Source organism: Dicentrarchus labrax, unplaced genomic scaffold, assembly GCF_905237075.1.
Source record: "Dicentrarchus labrax unplaced genomic scaffold, dlabrax2021, whole genome shotgun sequence".
In the NCBI taxonomy this organism is placed as follows: Eukaryota; Metazoa; Chordata; class Actinopteri; family Moronidae; genus Dicentrarchus; species Dicentrarchus labrax.
In genome coordinates, this window is record NW_026136701.1 from 9933507 (window position 1) to 9954717 (window position 21211).

General features: G+C 41.4%; 1 protein-coding gene across 1 annotated transcript; it reads right to left on the reverse strand.

The window, feature by feature from the left end:
• Window positions 1-83: 83 nt before the first annotated feature.
• Window positions 84-19943, reverse strand: LOC127367590 (artemin). Its single transcript, XM_051407575.1, has 5 exons — window positions 19130-19943; window positions 18221-18525; window positions 4169-4239; window positions 2130-2343; window positions 84-1872 (listed from the first exon to the last, which is right to left on the reverse strand). The coding sequence occupies exons 2-5, from the start codon at window positions 18333-18335 to the stop codon at window positions 1361-1363; spliced, it is 912 nt and encodes a 303-aa protein (XP_051263535.1). The 5' UTR covers window positions 18336-18525; window positions 19130-19943; the 3' UTR covers window positions 84-1360.
• Window positions 19944-21211: the final 1268 nt, after the last annotated feature.

Below are 21211 nucleotides of genomic sequence, written 5' to 3' on the forward strand. Positions count from 1 at the left end.
TTAATCCTGAAATCATTATGAAGGTCAAGTTGAGAAAACCCCTCAAACTGTGTAATCAGTGAAGTAAACAGTGCTAACAAGAATTATATTAGAAAACTTTATTCCCTTAAAGGATAATGCCATACAAAAATAAAGTAAACTTTATAAAATAATAATTATAATAATAATAATAATAATAATAATAATAATAATAATAATAATAATAATAATAATAATTACATGAATAGTGACATACTGGTAGTGTGTAACTTTCCTGTAGTATACATGTTTTACTTGTTTGCTGTACACACATTCTGGACACTGAGACTGTTTCCATTATGCTGTGAAAAAGATGTTATCATTACCCACTGTTAACCACGAAACAAGAGAACAGCTGTCAGACTTGATAAAGTATACCACATCATTTTAATGTAGGTCTATTATTAGCATCGTTTTTCAAAGGTCTGTCTGGGATTAAATATCAGAGAGAATCACACTTTGTTTTATAAAATCATTCAATTAACTTCAGAAATATTTATTGCATCCTATCTAATCCTGCCCAGAGTCAGCTGTCCAGGTTTATGAGGCATTGAATAAATGTGAAAATCAGCACCTTAAAAATAAAAATAAAAAATGTACGTACTGTATGTGAGCAGAAGTAACTGTCAACATAAAAACTGAATCTTGGCAATAAATAGATATTTATCTACAATATGGAGTTAATAAAAACAGCTTTCATATCAAGCTATAATAAATAAATAATTTATCAGAAATAAATATATTTTACTTGTATACAGTAATACATGAAGATGCATGGCATCCATTTGTCTGAGTTCACCTGAAAATAGAAAACAAAGAAATGCCTGTTTTTATGTGATGAATGAAAATGATATTGCTTGCGTGAGGACATGCTTCACTGTGAATAATCATGAACATCAAATCAGTCTTTTGTCTGAATTAGAATATAAACACAGTGTCAGTCCTTTCTTTGTTTGTTTCAGCCTTCAGGTCTTGCCCATATTAAAGCAAAACAGTCCTGTTCACATATAGAGTCTCTCTTTTATGTATGTAATAACTGGTCTGTAGTGTCCTGCATTAGTCACCAGTTATTCAGTTGAAAACAATTCACTCTTTGAAGACACAACAATAAATCCAGACTGTGAATCCCCGATGACTTCCCCCTCAGATTCTGACCTCGTCCGTCCAGCTGCGCCCGGACCTCTTCCTCCTCAACAGGAAATACACCACAGAAAGTGGCCTCCATCACTTCCTCTGTTGTGTATGTGTCTTACAGCACCCCCCTCTGGCTCTGCCCTGTCCCCAGGCCTTCCTCACACTGAGCCTCTTGACTCCTTTCTGTTCAGGACAGGTCATAATTTCTTCAGCCCATACACATGCAGCTGGCAGCTGATAACGACTGGATGGTCCTCCACGTGGTCTCGGCGTCCATGAAGGAAACCGGCTCGTACCGGTTGGGCCGGCAGCAGGGGTGGCTGCTGATCTTGCGGGCGGTGCGCCGAGGAAGCGAGCCGTTCTTCAGCAGTACCTTCAGGGCCAGGTCGTAGTTTGTTCTCAAGGGCTGGCAGGAGCCCACACAAAACTTGAAGAGGACAATCTCATCCGAGTCAAACCCCAAGCCCAGGTCCCGAACCTTCATCTCTCTCTTCTCCACACGGCAGTCCCTGCTGCTCTGTATCGGCTGCCTGTTTTTACCTTTACCCTTTCTATCTCCTCTTCCGGTCTCTTCCTCTTCCTCCCTTTCTTTCTTCTTCCTCTTCTTCTTTTTCTTTGGTGATCCCTTGGGTTGAGGTTCTGAGGGGTCAGAGGAGCGTGGAGAGCGTCCCGCCCAGCGACTACTGGGATGGTCATCCACCTCATCTATTACAAAGGGGTCTAAAATGGAGAGGAAAGAGGAGGAGTAGACAGAGAGAGTCAGAAAGACAGGAAATTATGAGCAATAACACACAAATTCTCCAATTTCACTACTACCTTTTAACTTTAAATAACTTGTCGCACTTTAAATTCTATATAAATATATTTTGCTGACTGAGATACAAAGCAGATCCCCAGGCTCACGCCCTCTCTCCACTTGAATACTGTCTGTTGAAGCAGATGTGCTGTAAATTACACTTTCATAGGAGCTTCAGTACCATATAGAGCATGCCAAGTGGAGTAAGGGTCACTGTCATCTTCCTGCTCCTCGTCCTCCACCACCTCTGGCAGCGTCACAGGAAGCTCCCGCTCCTCCTGGCCTCCCAGCAGGCCCACAGCATGACCCGAGTCTGATGCCACACCGGCAAAGCCAGCTTTCATATGAGCTCCTTCCACTAGAGGCAGCAGAGAGAGGAGCACCCACAGCAGCACCTACAAGTGACAGAGGTCACATGTTAGCTGGCAAAAAGAAATTTGTTTAAGGATTTGTGAAGTGTCATTTTTCTATGCCAAAAGTTAGCATAGTAAACGATCAAGAGTGAATGAAGGATTGCCATGCAAAAAGACAGTTGCCACCAGGGCATGAAAAGTAACTAATTACAAGTACTCTCACTGCTGTAATTCGGTAGCCTTTTTATTAATTGGTAATTTTTTCAGTACTTGTATTAATTTTTTTTTTGCCACTTGGCACAGAGCAACAAGTGGTAAATACAACACTGATACAGCTGACATAGTGAATCTGTTAGCAAACAACTGACTTATTATTTACACATCTGGCAGACACAGAATTACTTCAGCATTTTTAAAAATGTAAACTGGAGTCACGTTTCTGTTCACCTGGAACATTTTATGTCCAATATTCACTCTTCTTTCAGCTCTATTTTGCTCTTTGCCAACTCTTGAGGGAAATGTGTTGCCCTTTAGCTGCTTAATACTTCACTATGTTAACAAGCTAGTTGCTAACTTTGTCGGTCTGTTGTTTGGTGCTGGCCAGGTAGTCTAAAACAGTAAAGATGCAGGCCATAAAACCAAACCAATCAATGTAAAACATTAAAAAGCGAATTAAAGCTGAGGGGAACTGCAGCCCTTTCATTATACTCATACTAATTTGATTTACTGTTCACACAGAAAAACTGATTGGTGTGGCTTTGGTGCAAGTAGATTTATAATGATGCATGGTAATCAAATACGTATAAAAAGGCAAGAATTTTTATTTTATTTTTTTTCTTTCTTTTATAAAGTGTCCGTACACTATATGAAACCAAAGCATCATATTTGCCAAACATATATAATGTGTTTGTGAACTTTAGAGGCGCTGTTGTTGTTTTGTATTTATTTTTTTACCTTTGGACTGAGTTAGGCTAGCGCTTTCCCCCTGTTTTCAGTCTTTATGCTAAGCTAAGCACCTGTTGTCCCTAGCTTCATATTTAGCATACAGACATGAGAGTGATATCTGTCTCATCCTGCTCATCAAGAAAGCAACTTTATTTGACAAAATGTTAAAATATTCCTTTAAGTAGATTTTTGATGACGCATTGTTCTCAGCTATTTCCAGAAAGGCCCGAGTGGCATACAGCTCTGCTGCTGGTTCTGAGCTCTCGTCTTTTGTCTTACTAAGAAAAGGAGGTCAACACCAGAGGAACTGACTGTTTGGTCTTTTGCTCTCATCGTTACCATATTGCTACTTAATAACAAAACTTAGTTCACAAGTGCTTTGCAGATATAAAACAGATTAAGAAAATAAGATAATACTTAGAAGAGCACGCAGCTCTTCTAAAGCTCTTCAAACAAGCTACAGAAGTACTTCATCTTAAGCCTATATCATCAAAAGTGATCTCACTTACTCTTCAGTAAGACCTAAGTCAAATAACTCTGCTTTCTTTCCGCCCTGGATCAAGCTTTGTCCACTGGCTTATAATTTAGCAATGAAAGCTTCGGCGCTGACATGGTTTTATGGAAAGCTCAGTTCTGAGCCTTGCGGGGATGGATTTCATTAACAGTTTATACCTACACATAACTCCTCCTCTGGTTTATAGTGGTCTGTACAGTGGAAATGAAAAATGATAAGGCTAGGTTATTTGCAGAGATGGTGATTTAATTTAAGTGAACAGCAAATACGAAGAGTGAGAAAAAAAAAAGATAGCGATGGAGAGTAGAGGAAGTGGTAGAAGATAAGAGAAAGAAAAAAGCAGCAGCAGATGAAGGAGAGGATATTTTCAGGGTGCTCTTTTGGCAACAACGTCCATTCTTGACAAACCTTGGCTCTTGCTGACATTACAGAAGTAATCTCCTGTCTATCCTTCCTCCGAACCCTCCATCTGGTCCCACCTGGAGAGAAAGAGAAAGAGAGAGGAATGTAAGAACAAGAACAAGGCTTCACTCTGTCAACTTTCCTCCTCCCAGAACTGCCCTTGAAAAGGGTAACATAAACTAAAGGCACAACATGCGGGTGATATGATGTCTATACATCCACAATTGTCCAGATACTGTAAAAAAAAACAGCCCCGCGGGCCCCTGAGCAAGCCAACATGTCACATAAATCACGTCCTCAATGCATGAGGACGCTGTGTTTGTTGTTGCTTCAGTAAAAGGCCAGTGTTTGCTGCCAGCTAGTGTGGCCAGTGTTGGCTTGTCGGTTCATACATCCATGCAAACAGCCCCAGTCCGACAACAAAAGGCAGCATCTGCGATACACTTGTCAAAGGCATTCTTCAGGGTTATTCCTGTGGCAGAGGCACAAGCAGGGGGAACCAGGCATAGCGAGAGCACTTCGCGGAGGTCCCAGACAAAAAGCCACAGAGATGCAGTACAGGTGATAAGAAGTGTCACGGCTGCAGATGTTTATATATAGTACGTGCAGTGTGGAGGATTGTACTGGCTGCGGTCATCAGGTTCTTTTGTGGACGCCCTAATGTGAAACTCAGCGGAGGTCAGAGCATCACGTACTTCAATTGGGGGAAGTTCCTTCCTCAGTGGAAGGAACTTGTCACCTCACCTATCTTGCATCAATTCTACAAAAAAGTAATGCTACAGGAAAAGGGATCACAAAAGTCCTCCAGATTGATCCTCTGTGCACCGTAAACATCTGTTCAAAGATTTCACAGCAATCCATTCAATAGTTTTCTGTCTGGAGCAAAGTGGTGAAAATATGATTAAATATCCACGTTATACTAATTTTTGTACTAAATGACTGTTGAAAAGAATTAGTTCCTCTTATATGAACAAGAGGAATGATTACAACAACCAATAACACTGGGCATGTGAATACAGAAGTAAGTCTGATTTGATTATTTTCCAATTAATCGTTTATTCCAGTGGATCCCAACATTTTTATCTGGTGACCACTTAATACAAAGTTATATTTACTTGAGACTCCTCATCACCAACTGCATATAGTATGTCTACCACTTGTGACCAGCTCAACCAATCAGTATTTTGTTATTTTGTTTTATGTTAATACTTTTTACAATAAAAAAGCAAACATTAGAGAAAGAAAAAAGTAAAATAATTTTGTGTAGCAGACATTTTTTCTGTTGTTTTTTCTGTTTTCCTCGCACACCCTCATTTTTATCTTGCTGAAAATGGTTGTTTATTAAATTTAAATTAATTGATTCATTGTATTTAAAGAGTTGTGGGGGCTCCTGACCACTGGGAGGAGCCTCGGGTCTTCAGACCAAGGTTAAAAACTATAATCATAAAGCTGCCTCCCAAAACATCTCAGAGAAGCCAAATCAGCACACGTCTTTAAAAAGCATTGTAAATCCCACTTTTATACGCTCTGTCTTCACTGCCTGTTTTTATTTACAATTTCACTTTTCTTTCTCCTGTAAAGTACTTCTGTTGTGACAAATAAAGTTAACCTTCTTGCTTTCTAATCAAATCGTCGATTGAGCCATAATGTCTGATCTATTTAAATCTTTTGGAACAACTTCCCACCCACAGATACATCCAACATCTTTGAAGCCACATCTGTCATCTCTAAGACGCTTTGTATAATCTTGGCGCTGAACTGCAACAAGACTGTACGCCCACAGTAATGTATTAAACCATGTACTGTTCATGTATTTGTAGATCTCACCGATATGTGGAGGACCACGTTTATTTAACAGTCAAAAACAATCCCAGCAGTTCTGTCTGTGCACTGAGATGGAAGACTGACAAAAGGTTACAGATCACAGGTCACGATAAGACCTGTTGATGCATTTATGCAATCCTGCGTGTTCCAGCTGTAGCAATTCAGTTGAGGGAAAGCAAAGCTACAGACGCTGAAGAGTGGGAGAAAGAGCAAGAGGATGAGGAGAGACAAACTGAGCATAATTCAGCTAAACAGACAGACTGCAGACCACTGCCGCAACATAAAACCAAACAGTGCTGACTCCCTCCATCTCTGGACAGAGCGGTACACATCCTCAGGAAAGGTGCCAGTCTGAGTCCCTAATGCCACAGCTGGGAATGTTTAGCCCCTTTTAGATCAGCAAGCTGGGAGTCTACACGGGCCTGTCTGCTGGTTCATTTCACCCCAGCACTCTGGAGCTGTTTACAGCCCGACGCCTGCAGCCTTTTTCAGGGATGAGATGGGTGGGGGAGTCGCAGGGTGGAGAGAGGAAGAAGAGAAGGAGCAAGACACTGGTCCTTGAAGAGCTCCAGACTGACACAAGCCTACTGATAGTGTGTGTGTGTGTGTGTGTGTGTGTGTGTGTGTGTGTGTGTGTGTGTGTGTGTGTGTGTGTGTACAGTTTTAGATCAAACAGTGTGCATGTGCGTGTTTCTATGTGTGTTTAGAGAACTGAGCATGTGTTTCTTCCTCGTTGGGCTGATTAAAGCCTTTGGTTTGTCCATCAGGCTGGATGTCTGCAGCAGGGAGACCGGGGTTCTTGTCACCTTCCATTTGCATTGTTGGTTCACCGTGCTCCAGTTGTTGTTCACAGTTAGTTAAAGTGGGTGAGCCCTCCTGAAGCAAGTACAACCCATAAAGCTACTATTTCCAGAGCTTATTCTGCTGTTGTGAATTGCAAATACTTTCTAAGTGCTTGGAGAGGATGGATGTGGATTTTGTTTTGGGGATATTTAAGAGGTAAAAGAACAGGGTATCAGCTTTAAAACAGAGGTACAAGTTCACTGAATATCATGTGCGCTAAGCAGAAGTATGCACTAAAGCAGGGATAAAGAGAGGGTTTTTATTCACCATTGCCAGCGTTAGGACGTTCATCTTACAACCATCATCTAATATCAACCTTATGACTACACTGCCCTAAAGTCAAAATGCAGTAAATACATATGTAGTTAAAAATGAATTAAAGGACTAGTGTGTAGGATTTGGTGGCATCAGTGAAGCTGCAGATTGCAACTAACTGAACACCACTTGCGTCTGATTTGACGACCTGGGAATAAAAACAGGCTGTAAAGTGTGTTGGTGAAACTTCGGTGGCGGTGGAGGTAAAAACCAAACTGCAGCGACTGCACTCTGGCTAGATAAGGTTAGCGGTGAGTTAGCCTTAGTTAAAGCTACTTTACCCATATTTCCCTATTTCCTGTAATCCAAAAATATATTTTTTTAAACACCAACATCTTAGCAATTGATTTTCTTATACCACATAAAATCTAATCTACTTTAGCAAAGTAGAAGTTACGGCTGTTTCTACGGCCTCTGACTCAGGCGGACGTCATGGCGGACTCAGGCGGCCATCTGCGGCTGGTTTCATTAACAAGGCCCGGAACCCCAACTGACACTGACCCTTAAACCCCACCTGTATATATGCATTACATTAATGCACTCCAGTTAGTTTTTCTATCCTGCATGTTGTAAATATCTTTCCTGTACCGTTTTAGATCTTTCTATCTTTATGTTTATTTATTTATATTCTAAAAAGTACTTGATTTTTGTGTGATTTTTATGCACCAACGCACCAAGGTACCCTTCTACGTGTAAAAACTTACTTGGCAATAAACCCAATTCTGATTCTGATTCTGATCACATATATGCCATCACATATTTCAATTGATTTCATTTAAGATTATTTTTTTTCATTTGCTCATTAGTTCAAATGAACAATAAAGCCGAAGAAGAAACAAGAGCACATTTTCCTTCAGCACTTTAGATTGTCCAAACATAGAGGTTTTATGTAAAGTCTGTCACAGTGATTAATAATCAGCCTTAAGGCATAAAATTAAGCTTTTACAACTTATATATCAGTTACACATTTGGCTAAGAGCATTCAAACCTCAAACCCTTTTTTCCTCAACATCACTGTAACTGCTCTCTGGCTTTGTAAGGCTGCATAAATAATGCAATGATTCCAGGCATATTACTTTCAGAGATGGGATTCAGACTTTTATTAATACTGCTATTTTCAACAGAGACACATATTTGCTAAGAAAAGAGGCAGAGCAACATAACAAATGTGTTTCTGATTAACGATCTTGGAGCCTACTGTATACTATTACACCCTCAGACCTGAGCTTTGCCCACATAAACCTCTCACCTTGTTAAAAAAAGAAAGCTCCGAGCTCTCCGGAGTTTTGCCTCCCTCTAAAAGCCAAACTTCTCTGATAATGACCTCCTATTAGAGACGCACTCTGTTCTCTGCTGCTGCGTGTGCACGTACGTGAAATGTTCTGACCTCAAGCTTTAACCTGTCACTACCACAGTGCCTGATTGCAGGAGCAAGGAGAAAAACAAGAGTACAGTAAATCACCGCTGGCTCAATAAAAGACACCTGCAGTGTAAGAGGAGATGCAGGAGAGAGAGGCAGAACACCAGGAGAGCCGTCTGATCACTACCAGACACTGAAAAATCTGCGGAGGTCCCACAAAACGTAGCATGATGATATCTGCTGTACTTACATGTGCCCCAAAGCTCTGCATATATGCATCCAGAGCAGTGTGGAAACTTGTTTTGTAACTTCAATCTTGCTTGGAGCGTTCAGTTGACTTTAATATTTAGTAATATGTCACACAAGAGGCTTTGGGGTGTAACGTCAAGTTCTTAAACTCTGATTTGTTGAATGTTTTTCATCCTTATCTGAATGAAGAATCTGATAAAAGTCCTCTGGGACAATTTTGTGATTTTAACCTATATAAATAAACCTCGAAAAGACATTATTATGATGTCAAGGAGTCATGTTTTCCTACACCCTCATCTCATCCTCCTGTTTCTCATTTTCATCATGCTTCATTTAAAGCTTCATACACATTAAATCCGTTTTTCTCCTGTTAAACGTGCCCTCCTCCCCTTTTCTGACTAAAACCATTTCACTCTTGAGCAGTTAATGACAGCATGCCTTAACTATGCGAAGCAGCCATAGAGTCAGAGGAGAAAAGGTTAGAGGAGGAGAGATAGAGAGAATGAGATAATAAAAGAAATCACATGATAAGAGTAAGGACAATTAAAAATAGAGAATGGGTTACTGTCCAGGGGAAAGAAAAAAAGATAATTGAACCACTGAATGAGAGAAGTCTAAAAGCAGAGATAAGGTGAACACAAGGAAGCGAGGGAATGACAAAATGAGAGTGCAGAAAGAGAGCGCAGACTGAAGCCCGGTCACTCTGTAATCCCATAATCCCTGGCAGGCAGGCAGGATGTAATTGCTCGTTAGTGCCAGTTTCCACTCTGAGGCCTGTCACTGCTGGAAAACCACAGAGCGCTGGCAAAATGAGAAACAGATAGCGGGTCCCATGCCTCGGTTCAGATAGGTGGGGAGGCCCCCCTCAACCCACACCCCCCCAAAACACACACATGCTTTTCCTTTCTGCTGCTCTTTTTTTCTCATAATCCATTCTCCGCCACACACAAGAGACACCCCACCTTTGTCAATTTCTCACACAGTTTCAGCACACACACACACACACACACACACACACACACACACACACACACACACACACACACACACACACACACACACACACACACACACACACACACACACACACACACACACACACACACACACAGACCAGGGGTAATCAGAGGTGTGGACACTACACAGCCTGTAGTAGGATGGTGAAGAGAGGAGTGAATCTGTATGACCTCACCTCTCTCCAGGAGGTTTTATTAACCGACTGACAACATCTGAGTCTGTAGGTGTCTGAGATTCAGGCCAGTAAGAGACAAAAAAGCATGAGAGGGAAACTCTAGAGGGCTGAGAGGAATAATCTGTCAGAAGCAGGTCTCAGAAAGTATTGGATGGGTTGGAAATTGAAATTTTGTACAGATGTTAAAGGTCCCCAGAGGATGAATCCTACCGACTAACGTCAATGTTTCAGTTAGTCCAATATTTTGTTTCATAATCACAAATCTTTTGTGTTTAGTGCTAGTCAAGTCAGATTTTATTTACATAGCCCAAAATCACAAATCATTATTTGCCTAAGTAGTTTTATAGCCTACAACACCCTCTGTCCTTAGATCCTCAATTTGCATAAGGGAAAACTTTCCCCCAAAATAAAAATGTTAACATGCTAAATTAAGATAGTGAACATGGTAAATATTACACCTGCAACATCTTAGCATGCCAACATTAGCATTTAGCTCAAAGCACTGCTCTGCCTACATACAGTCTCACAGAGCAGCTGTAGACTCTTGTATAGTGTTGTTGAGACTAATTGCTCAGTCAAACAACAGATAATTGCAACAATTTTTACAAATAATTAATCATTTAATTCATTTATCAAACAAAAATATGTCAAATGTTCTGGTAACAGTTTCTAAACTAGGAAGACTGATTGCTTCTGTCCATTATAGAGTTAAACAAGCCATTTGAAGATGTAGGCTTTGGGAAGTTGTGGTGGGAATTTTGTCACTTTTTATAAATTGTATAGACTAAATGATTCAACAAAAATGAGTTCTGAATAATTTGTATGACCAGATTAAACTAATATCAATATTCAAAGTTGCTGTAGTTGATATTTTTATATAAACGATGGATCAAATGGTCACATGTAATGTAAAAAAGAGGTCGCTTATAATGACAAAAACACTGAAAATAATTTCCTGACCCTGCAGTTTCCCCTCAGCTCTACAGAGCACTTTAGCATCTTTAAGCATTTGGTTTGCACTCACTGCTCTCATCAGCCTTGTTTGTTTGCTACTCAGGAACTATCTGGTGAACATGGTGGAACATTTAGCAACTAAAGATTCAGATAATTCTCTTGTGAGATGATAAAGACTAAAATAGAGCTAAAAGGAGAGTTAATATGGGACTTCCATTGTTTGGTGGACAGAAACATGACTCCAAATGAATCCTGATGTTGCTGCTGGTAAATAGGAAACTGTTGGCTAACATGTCCACAGTATCAACTTCATCACATGATAAAATGTCAATGATGTGCTTACTGCTAATAATGCAGCTTTAAGTTACATCTTCATTATTATGGTGATTATCTAGCTGAGTGTATTATCTTGTGCAGGGTTAACTAGCCACAGATTATGGAGAACAGTACCTCTTTCAAGGTGTGCCTGTCGGGTTAAACAGTACAGCCTGGGTCTCATTAGAAGTACCTATTAGAGGTAAACTTATTGGTTGCCTAATGATAAACCTGAGTGATTAGTGATTTACTTCACTGACCCTGCAGCCTTCTCTACACACCAAAGAGAGGAGCTCCAGAGAATCATGTCTAATGGTTCCTCAGTGGGATAAATTAAGTTCTTTTAGCGGGGAACAATGTGTTTGAAGTGTAACAGTTCTGGATTAACGCTCTCACACATGCAGGTTCAAGTTGCCAAAGGTGCTACAGAGAGTTACTGCAGGTCATCAAAGCACCGGGATCAGCGGGTCACAATGAGCTCAATAAAATGCACATTTCCACAGGGCATAAAAGTGTCATCTGTGACCAGCACATTAACCTCAAACTGAAACCCCGATGGCATTATTACGACAGACTGAGAGTGAGAGAAAGGCCTGCTGTCATCATATCTCGTCACCTGGCTCTAATAAAGAAACATATTCACACCATAAAGGATCATTGAAACTGAGGCTGTAATAGAGCTCACCGCAGAGGAACTGATATATAATGGGGATAAACAGGTACTTGGGAACCAAATGGAGTTGTAAGCGTAACAAAATGACAGTGGTGTCTAACAGTATCATGTAAACAGGAATCAGGTATCAACTCAGTCCTGAACTGACAGTATGTTGATTTACCTGCTCAGGTATCTCAGACACTCCCTCAATGTTTACAGCGAGCTGGTTTCAGATACACAAACCAAAACTCTTCCTTTTGTGTTCACACATCTCTGTTCTTGTACATGCCTAACTAATTACTACTTGTTTGGTAAATTTGCCATATAATAGCTGTTGATAAAAACTCTGTCTACTCTTGCCAGGACCTGTGGCTTCTCTCTCATCCTGTGACTGTTTCCATAAATCTGTCAGTAACCTTTAATTTAAAGGAAAGGAACTCTGAACTATAATCATCCTTCAGACAGTGCATGACATTAGGCGACTTGAAATAATTCATGTTTGTTAACGGTTCACTTAGTTGGTTTTGTGACACTATTTACACAGTGAAACCTTATGTAAAGCCTATTGTGTGGAATAAAATAAACAAAGTGGATTATCTGCCATCATTTATTGATTTGTGAAGCATTGTGAAAATTACAACAGCTGTAGTTGAAGCATCATTTGGGTTTCAATAACTTTCTATAACTTCGATAACTCTGTGTAATATTTTTACTGTTCACCTTTACATATTTCCTCTTTCAAATATTTGGGACATGATTTAAAGCTGCACTAATCAATATTTTATTTTATCAATATAAATGGTTACATTATGTGCGTAACTCTATAGACCCTCTCAGCTCTAAGGAGCATATCAGCGTCTTTTATCTATCTGTTTTGGTTTTAGGACCCAAAGCTTTACCTCTATACAGAAAGTGAGCTGAAGAGTGACAGGAAAGGGGGGAGACAGATGGGGTGACATGCAGCAAAGGCCCACAGGTCGGACTCGAACTCACGGCTGCTGCAGCAAGGACTCTGCCTGCCTCGGTACGTGGGGTGGGAGCTCTACCAGGTAAGCTACCAGGATGTCCCCTCTGAGTGAATGCTAATGTCGCTCCACATCTACTGAATGTGTAGGCATTTGTTCTCATCATGTTTGCCACAGATACTGTTTACAGCTTGTTCCGCTGCCCACAGGTGAGTTAATGCAGCTTTAAAACCTGTATTTTGCTCATGTTTGTTGACCTGTTGGATGTCTTTTAAGCAATGTTGCCATGTTCTCAGTTCTTAGCAATTAAACTGGTGAATTCAATGTTATTAACAGAAACAGGAATGATGGCAAACCCTTAAAAAAAGGCTGTAATAAATCACAATTATCCTTAATCTCACAACCAAAATGCAAGCTTTCCAAACTGAAAGAAAGGTTCTAGTACAGTAAAGAAGCATAATGAACCTGCTGTAGGATTTTCCACATAAGCTTTAACCTCCACAATGTACAACTGCCTCTACAAGATTAAGTGTGCAGGGTCACTGGAAAGTTTAGCTAATGTGCAGTTAGCACTAATTAGCCACATAGAAACCCACAATGAAACAGACTTATACGCATCTTGTGATCCAATCAGGTAAATTGGACGGGACACCATCATCTGCTGCACTTGGGCCCATTTTCCCCGTGAGTGCTGAGATGAAGACAGCCTCCTGATGTGACACATCTGTGTCCTCACTGTCTCGCACTTTGTTTCTTGCTAAGGCAGTTTCCCAGTGTCCCTGACCCTAATAACCCAAATTCCTGCCTGATTAAGTTGGTTTTAAAAGGAAGCCACACAGAGAGCGGCTGGGTGAGCCTCACCTTAAATGGGAACACATTGTAGCCGTGTTGGAGCGATGATCAGAGGGTAGGATTTCACTTTCCGGTGTTTGTGAGGACAGCGGCGCTTAAAAGGCCGCAGAGAGGACAGAGGGAAAGAATGGAAAAGAAGAATGGAGAGGGATGAAGATGAATAAGTTGAACACACACACACACACACACACACACACACACACACACACACACACACACACACACACAAACACACTCAACACAGAACAACTCAGTTTCTGTTTTTCTTTCTATTCCTGCCTATTTTCTTTCTCAAACTGATATTCCCACTCCAAAGTGGCTTTGCACACACACATGCACACAGAACACTTCACCTTTCATACAAAACGGCATACACACACTCACTAAAATCCCTTCTCCCACCATCCACCCACCCTCATGACCTTTTCTTGCTCCCATCTCATGTTAGTTCTCCAAATTAAGCCCACACTGAGCCCAAGAGTAGCACTCAGAAAAGTGGCCATCTGTGACACACATATGCTCATATACACACACACACACACACACACACACACACACACACACACACACACACACACACACACACACACACACACACACACACACACACACACACACACACACACACACACACACACACACACACAGGTCATTATTAGTGTGTCTTGTGGGTGAACCAGTGCTCTCCAAAGTGTTTCCGTGTCGCCCGCTCGTGCCCCAGACAGACTGAGTTTAATGACCTGGCCTGATAGTTCAAAGCAGCCCTCAGACGCTATGATTAATGAATCTGACCTGCTAATTTCAGAAGAATACAGCTTATTGTATCAAAAAACGCTCTCACAGACACAAACACTGTGCTGGGCTAGTTAACATTCTTGTTCTGTATTTTGAGGAAAAAGTTGTTTTAAGGAGGGAGATTTTGCGATAAGGACAGGAGTTTGCTTTATGTTTCATCAGCGGCTCCAAAAGTATTAACTGCTGCTTTGTTCTAAATAATTTAAGCTGTTTGAACTTGAAGAAGTCAAAGTGCTCAACAACAACAAAACAATTCAAGATCAGAGACAGAAATAATTCCCCCAGCGTACTTATACCAGATTGTCCAACGCTACAAAAGCAAGGACCCAGAAAACAGAAGTAGCATGGGAAGCATTTGTCTGAAGGAATACATCTAACAAATTGAAATTCCTTTTTGTCAGATCATGCCTCCTTCAATTTGCCCTGAAGGAATCACTGTGGTTCGTTGCGTACTTTAAGCACTTCCAGATTGAAGTTGCCCTGTGGCACTTCAGGTTGCATAATCAATCTCTCTCGCTGCACTCTCTCCATTAGTTCTGGGACAAAACAACTAGAGTAACGCTACACACAGCGGCTAAGATACAGCTGAGGACAGGATCCCTGCACACCGCACACATCCGTCTTTTAATGACGGATTTATACTAATCTGAAAAGACTGCACCCTCTTTTAACTTTTTTACTGCATTTAGTGTTAATGAGCAAAACGCTGGAATCTGTTGCCTGTAGTCTGTCACTGTGTTTGATGGTGCTTTTTATTTGCCTTATAATGTTGTGCCTTTAAGCAATCACTACATTGCATACATATTTGGTATTAAAGGTCCCTTCAAGCTTCCCATTTGTGTCACAACTTTTGGAAGGTCTTAATGTTTGTCTTTATTGTTCTTTAGTGAGTACCTTTCACAGAACAATTGACGTTATATCAACTACAAACCTTTTATCTGATTTTTACTATGTCTCGTAAAACAATCTACAAACATTTTGAACACAATATGTTATCAGATCAAGAAATCACGCATTATAGAGAATTTGGTAAAAGGAACCCGCAGGGAAAAAACTAGGTAAACAAACAACTTGGTAAACATTGAGTGTGGTGTAATGTTTACAGATTCTTTTGAATTGATTTAATTGGCCAACAACAAACCGCTTGGTGCTCATAAATTCTTATATTACACATACTAGATAAACAAGTCTGACAGCACTGAACATGCAAATTTTGTGCTAGCTTACATTTTAAAACTATGACAGAAAGAATCAGTTACAACCAGTAATGTGCCTTTAGTCTTGTAAATAGAATTGCAGATTTTCTCATGCTGGCTAACTAGCTCTGAATACAAAGGGGTTTTGAGTGTCATTTAGACAGGTTAGGTAGGCAGGTTTACAAAACTGTAATTTAACACTGTAACACTAATTTTATTAAACATTTTTGTCTTTAGTTGCTTAAACATTACATAGCAATGTACGATTTCAGACAAACAGTGGAGAAGTGGGCGGTGAACGTTAGGTACACTCAGTGGGGGATATTTTTTCTTTGCACAATATAGCTAAATATGTACATTTAATTTGGTTATAAAGTATCCACAAAACAAGCTACTTATGGGTGAAGTCACTGCCTTCTGTACTGAGGTTAGTGTGGCCAGTATACATTGGGATAAACTTAGCCTTAGTGCCTTTTCAATATTACGTCATGCTCAGCAACACAAGCCTAAGAAATGTCTAATGTTGAAATATAATGATCCCTTCTAAAATCAATTAATCTGAGCATTAAAGTGAATTTGGATAAAGGAAGACAAGGTCAGCAGAAAAAGACTACACCATTTGCTCCTGAACATTGCTCTTTAATGTTTTCTGAATATTTATTGAGCTCCAAAAGTAACTGAATTTGTCCTTTCTGCTTTTTTCCAAGTCATTTCCCTTGGTTGTAGTTGGTTAGTACTATATGCGTTATGTTTTTCTTGTCAAATTTGATTAGAAAGATGCGATCTTTTCTAAAAATGAGAAGTTTTATCCTCAATAGGCCTATATCTCAGTCTTAAATGAAATACAGAAAAGCAATATTTGAAGTATCAGGCACTGCAGCTGAAAGCTTAGTGAGTAATGAAGACCACTGGGCGAGGGAGACAAACAGACAGAGCCAGTTTAAAGCCACAATGGCTTTAAATATATTTATGAAGATGTTTCTATATAAAGGAGTGGCGATAATGATAACTTATTTTGTCGTTTTAATTGCAAGTGTCTAACTGGCTGCGAGTTTGACTAGCAACACAGAACAGCATGAGAGCAGGAAAGAGTTAAACCCATAACACCAACAAACTGCACGCTAGCTCTCGTAAAGCCACATGCCAGTTAAAACAAACCAGACCACACATCAGGAGGCTGCTGGTAAAGAGAACGCGCTGGCCCGCCCGTACCTGACCCTCGGCAGGGCCGCTGACCCCATGACCTCTGACTGGAGGAAGTGAAAGCTGTGGCAGCGTGACAGGGGAGTGTGAGATGCCTTAAGCAGAGGCGACGCTCTCATGTTCAACCTGAGAACAAACTGCCGATTTTAAACAACACGAGTAAAGAAAAACAAGGTTGCTTGACGGCATGTTTTCACACATTTTACAGGCATTTAGTGGACAGAAGCCTGCTAAGAAGTGTGACATGTCTCAGGTGATGCCAAAGCTCTTGCACACACACACCAAAGCAAGATCTGAACATCAGAGGTCGGCCGTCCTCCAACTGAGCCTCGTCTGCGTGCATGAGTAACACTGTATGTACATGACTGAGTGAGTCAGTGGGCCATTGAGTCAGACAGCAAGTATGAAAGTTCAGTGACACATCATGTAGGATCTTTTACATCTCTGAGTAGACAAATCCAGACAAATTGCACAGTTTAGAACAGAAAGTACCGCAAACTTGAACTGTGAGCCTGATAAAGATAAAAATCCAGAGTTCAGAGTCTGTGGAAACACCAGCAAAAGCATCGCCCACCTCTACTTCACAAAGCTTAAACAATCAACACAGTTTCAGCTGAACCTGAAAAGAAATGTGCTTGACTTTCAGCATGTCAAAACACCTGAAGCTTAAACAGACTTGATCTTCCCCTGATTCCCTTAGAGGTACTGCAGAGGAGGGAACTGGATGCAGCTGTGTGTGTGTGTGTGTGTGTGTGTGTGTCTGTGTGTGTGTGTGTGTGTGTGTGAGACCAGCACTTTGATATTTAGATTTGCAGCCCACCGCAGGAGAGGGTCACATTGGAAGACTTCCGGACTGCCACTGCTTCCTCCTCATCCATAAGAACACATAATATCACACTCACTTTGATTTATATTTTTCCATTATTCACAGTCACCTTCTAGCACCTTGTAAACACCTCAGACCATAAATCACAAAACTTCTCATCATAAAACACAGGAAAAAACATCTCCACCATCCTCCTCCTAGACTGCACTTCACAATAAACACTAAATGAGGTCCAACACTAAATCCAGGTCACAGTGACCCAGACTCAGAGGAGCTTAAAACAGCTGGCAGGTGCGTGCCGGGAAGGATCGGAGCTCAGCAAAAAGCCACTGATGTGAAAAGAAATCAGACATCAAACAGCCTTTTCAGTGTTGTCACAGCAAACATGAAGACAACAGCCCAGGTCTGCTTTCACAGCAACATTACGCGTAAATATATCCAACAATATTCTTCTAAACGACATTGTCTTAAATACCTATACAGAGAACTTTATAGAATCTGAATGGCGCCTTACCGGCTGTCCTGTGCGCATTCTGCTCCAAGTGCGCACCGGAGAGGACGGGAGAGCCGCTTCTTCCACGCTGGGTACAGCCCATGTTTGTGGCTATCCATACGCTGCGTTGTGTCATGATTTACACCTTGCTGTCACGGCTTGCAAGTGTTCGGAGCAGGCTGTCTCCACTGAGGCTGAAGCAAACATGAAGAATCCATCGAAAGGGGTTCTGCTTCAACGCCAGAGGCGCCTCCTCCTCGTTTCTTACGCGGCCAAAATCCCTTTTTCTCTGTCCTGTCAAGGCTTCTTGGCAGAGTCTCAGCACCCTGGACCAGAACAGAGAGGGTGGATAGTGAACACAGACTGTTAACCTGCGCGTTAAAGTCAGATTATTTTAACACGTCTGAAGTTTTATAATGGATCTTAAAGTTTGAGTGACCTATCATCACTGGATGAGACAGTCTCTCACCTTTTAGCATCATTTTTAAACACATTTCCACATTCAGGTGTTTCATAAAATCAGATGTATCCTACTTATTTTTTTATTACTATTTTCTACTAGAAATTAGTTATCTCACACGTATTTTCATTTTTTTTTTAAAAAAGAAAGTGTATTTTAGGAAAAACAAATAAGAGACCAAATGACTTGTTAAGATTGACGTTTTACAGACGGAAAGCTATCCAGGTCAGGGAAAATAAACTTTACAACTGCCTGGCGCGTGCAGGGTAAAGCCTATATACAACCTAATTAGATAGAAGTTTGTTTGGTGTGATATAAACACTCCAACACGGTGGACGAGAGAGAAGGACACACAGTCAGAGGTGTATAAAATGTTTGTCCTCAATTAGCTACCCGTGCTGCTGACTCACGTCCAATCAACGTTTAATGAAATGAAGCCAGTTTTTCAGGCACGACTCCCCTCTCCTTACCTCCAGTAACCTGTTCAGTCTTGCCTCCAAACAGCCTGTATGGATAATGAGTAAATAACACTGCGGGAAATTTCTCAGCGCGTCTCTTTAAAGTAAAGTCAAGGTCGATACAGTCTCAAAACGTCCAAGAGGGGACTCGGCGCGGCCCCCTAATTTAGGACGAGATCGCTCGAAAGCCTTGTTTTCTTCTTCTTTTATGGGTCAGCTGGTCTTAAGCGGATTTGCATGTCAAGTTCAAACTGATAAAATGCTGCTCTCTCGATCTTAAACGTAAAAACTCCATGCGTCACGCCTTTACGCAGCTACAGTCCGCGTCTCCAAGTGCTTCTCTCTCGCTCTCTTTTTTAAACTCTCTGACTTTGGACTCAGGTATCCAGTTATCAGAGACTGTGCCGCTCCGGTGTCTTCTCTGGAGTCTACTACACAATGTCTACAATGCCTCGCAGGACTGCAGGCTATGCGTAAAAACAGCGCGCCGCTCCGCCTGTCAGAGACTTTGTGAAACCGGAGCGCGGTGGCCGCTGCACAAAGTGCTGTGATTTTTCTTCCCCATCCACATAGCTCAGATGTCTTTTTGTTCCTGCGCTGGGAGGAGGGAGTGAGGGAGGAGGGGAGTGATTGTCATACAGGACGGTCATGGAGTGTTTCTGGAAAAGTGTTCTAGTGGAAGAATCCGGCGAGTGACATCTGTCCTTCAGTGTTTGCACTCCAAGACTCATAAATGTCGAGTGCCTCGCTATATTCCACTTGTAGGCGCACACAGGCAGTGTAAGCATGGTCATACACACATGCATGGACGGATTATGAGACAATGGGCCCCTGGGCACAGACATGTAAAAGGCCCCCCTCCCTCCCACAGAGACACCCAGATTGTAAGAGACACAAAACGACAAGGAAAAAAAAGACACAAAGTCTCTTTGTCATCAATTTGTGTCTCTTTGTAGTTCTTTTGTATCCCTTTGTAATCATTTTGCTTCTCTTTGTTGTGTTTTTGTGTTACTTCGTGGTCATTTTCTGTCTCCTTGTAGTGGCTTTGCATCTTTCAGTGGTCATTTTGCACATCTTTGTAGTCCTTTTACATCTCTCTTTAGTTTTCTGCAATTCTTTGTGGTTGTTTTGCGTCTCTTTTTTGTCATTTTATATCTCTTTGTGGTTGCTTTATTTTGCATTACAGTGATTTATTTGATTGACTTTTCAACAACAACAACAACAACAACAACAACTGTCAACTGTCACTTGTAACAGAGGCTCTGGCACAGGGGCCCACTGACCCCTTGGACCCTTGGGCCTGTGCCCAGTAGGCCCGTTAAAAAATCTTTCCATATGCACATGCATGATTGATTGCATGCACCTGTAGGGCTTCATTCTGTACACACACAAACACTCACGTGTGTTTGCCACCCTGCCTCATATGTTTGCCCAGTTAGTCCTGCCCTGGTCTCTGTACTGTGTCACCTGCTGTCAAGTCTGAAGGATGGGCAAAATGAGTACTCCTCTGACAACCACAGACCCCTGCTCACTGCACCAAAAACATGCACCTTCCACCAGCAGAGTTCCAAGCCCCCTTTCCACCTTGCAGGTTTGTCCCATTCCATCCTACCACCCCACTCCACCCACCCACCCTCCGACGCATGGAAAGGCCCTCCAGCTGAGGCACTCCCTGCAGGGCAAACACTGAGGCCCGCCGAGCACAAAAGCTGGGTAAACAGCTCCTTGGCTTTCCTCTCCAGGCCCACTCTCCGCGCAGAGGCAGAGACAAATGCAGGGAGGATCCCTGGTCTGTGCCACAGTGCTATTAATAGTAGCAACCAACAAGGCAACAATGCACACAGCTGAGGTGCATGACATGCAGGAATGTACCGTCAGATAATAAAGATGAGCTCAATAACAAGAAAATCTAATATTTGTTACTTGTTGAGATCCAAGATGAGCGAGGGATGGCAAAATAAAACATTGTTTTCCTAATATTACCAAAAACAAGCCTATTTTACTCTTTAAACCCACATTACCACACACATCAAACTGATTTGGCAGCCAAATCCTCCTCTTTAAAAGATCAGACAGTAACCTCCAGAGTAAAAA

Excerpts from the sequence above, each read along its gene's own strand:
- LOC127367590 (XM_051407575.1), bottom strand. The coding sequence starts at position 18,335 with ATGACACAACGCAGCGTATGGATAGCCACAAACATGGGCTGTACCCAG. Across the intron at positions 2,344-4,168 it reads TAATGTCAGCAAGAGCCAAG|GTGCTGCTGTGGGTGCTCCT; the intron begins GTTTGTCAAGAA and ends TGTCACTTGTAG. Across the intron at positions 1,873-2,129 it reads CACTTGGCATGCTCTATATG|ACCCCTTTGTAATAGATGAG; the intron begins GTACTGAAGCTC and ends TCTCCATTTTAG.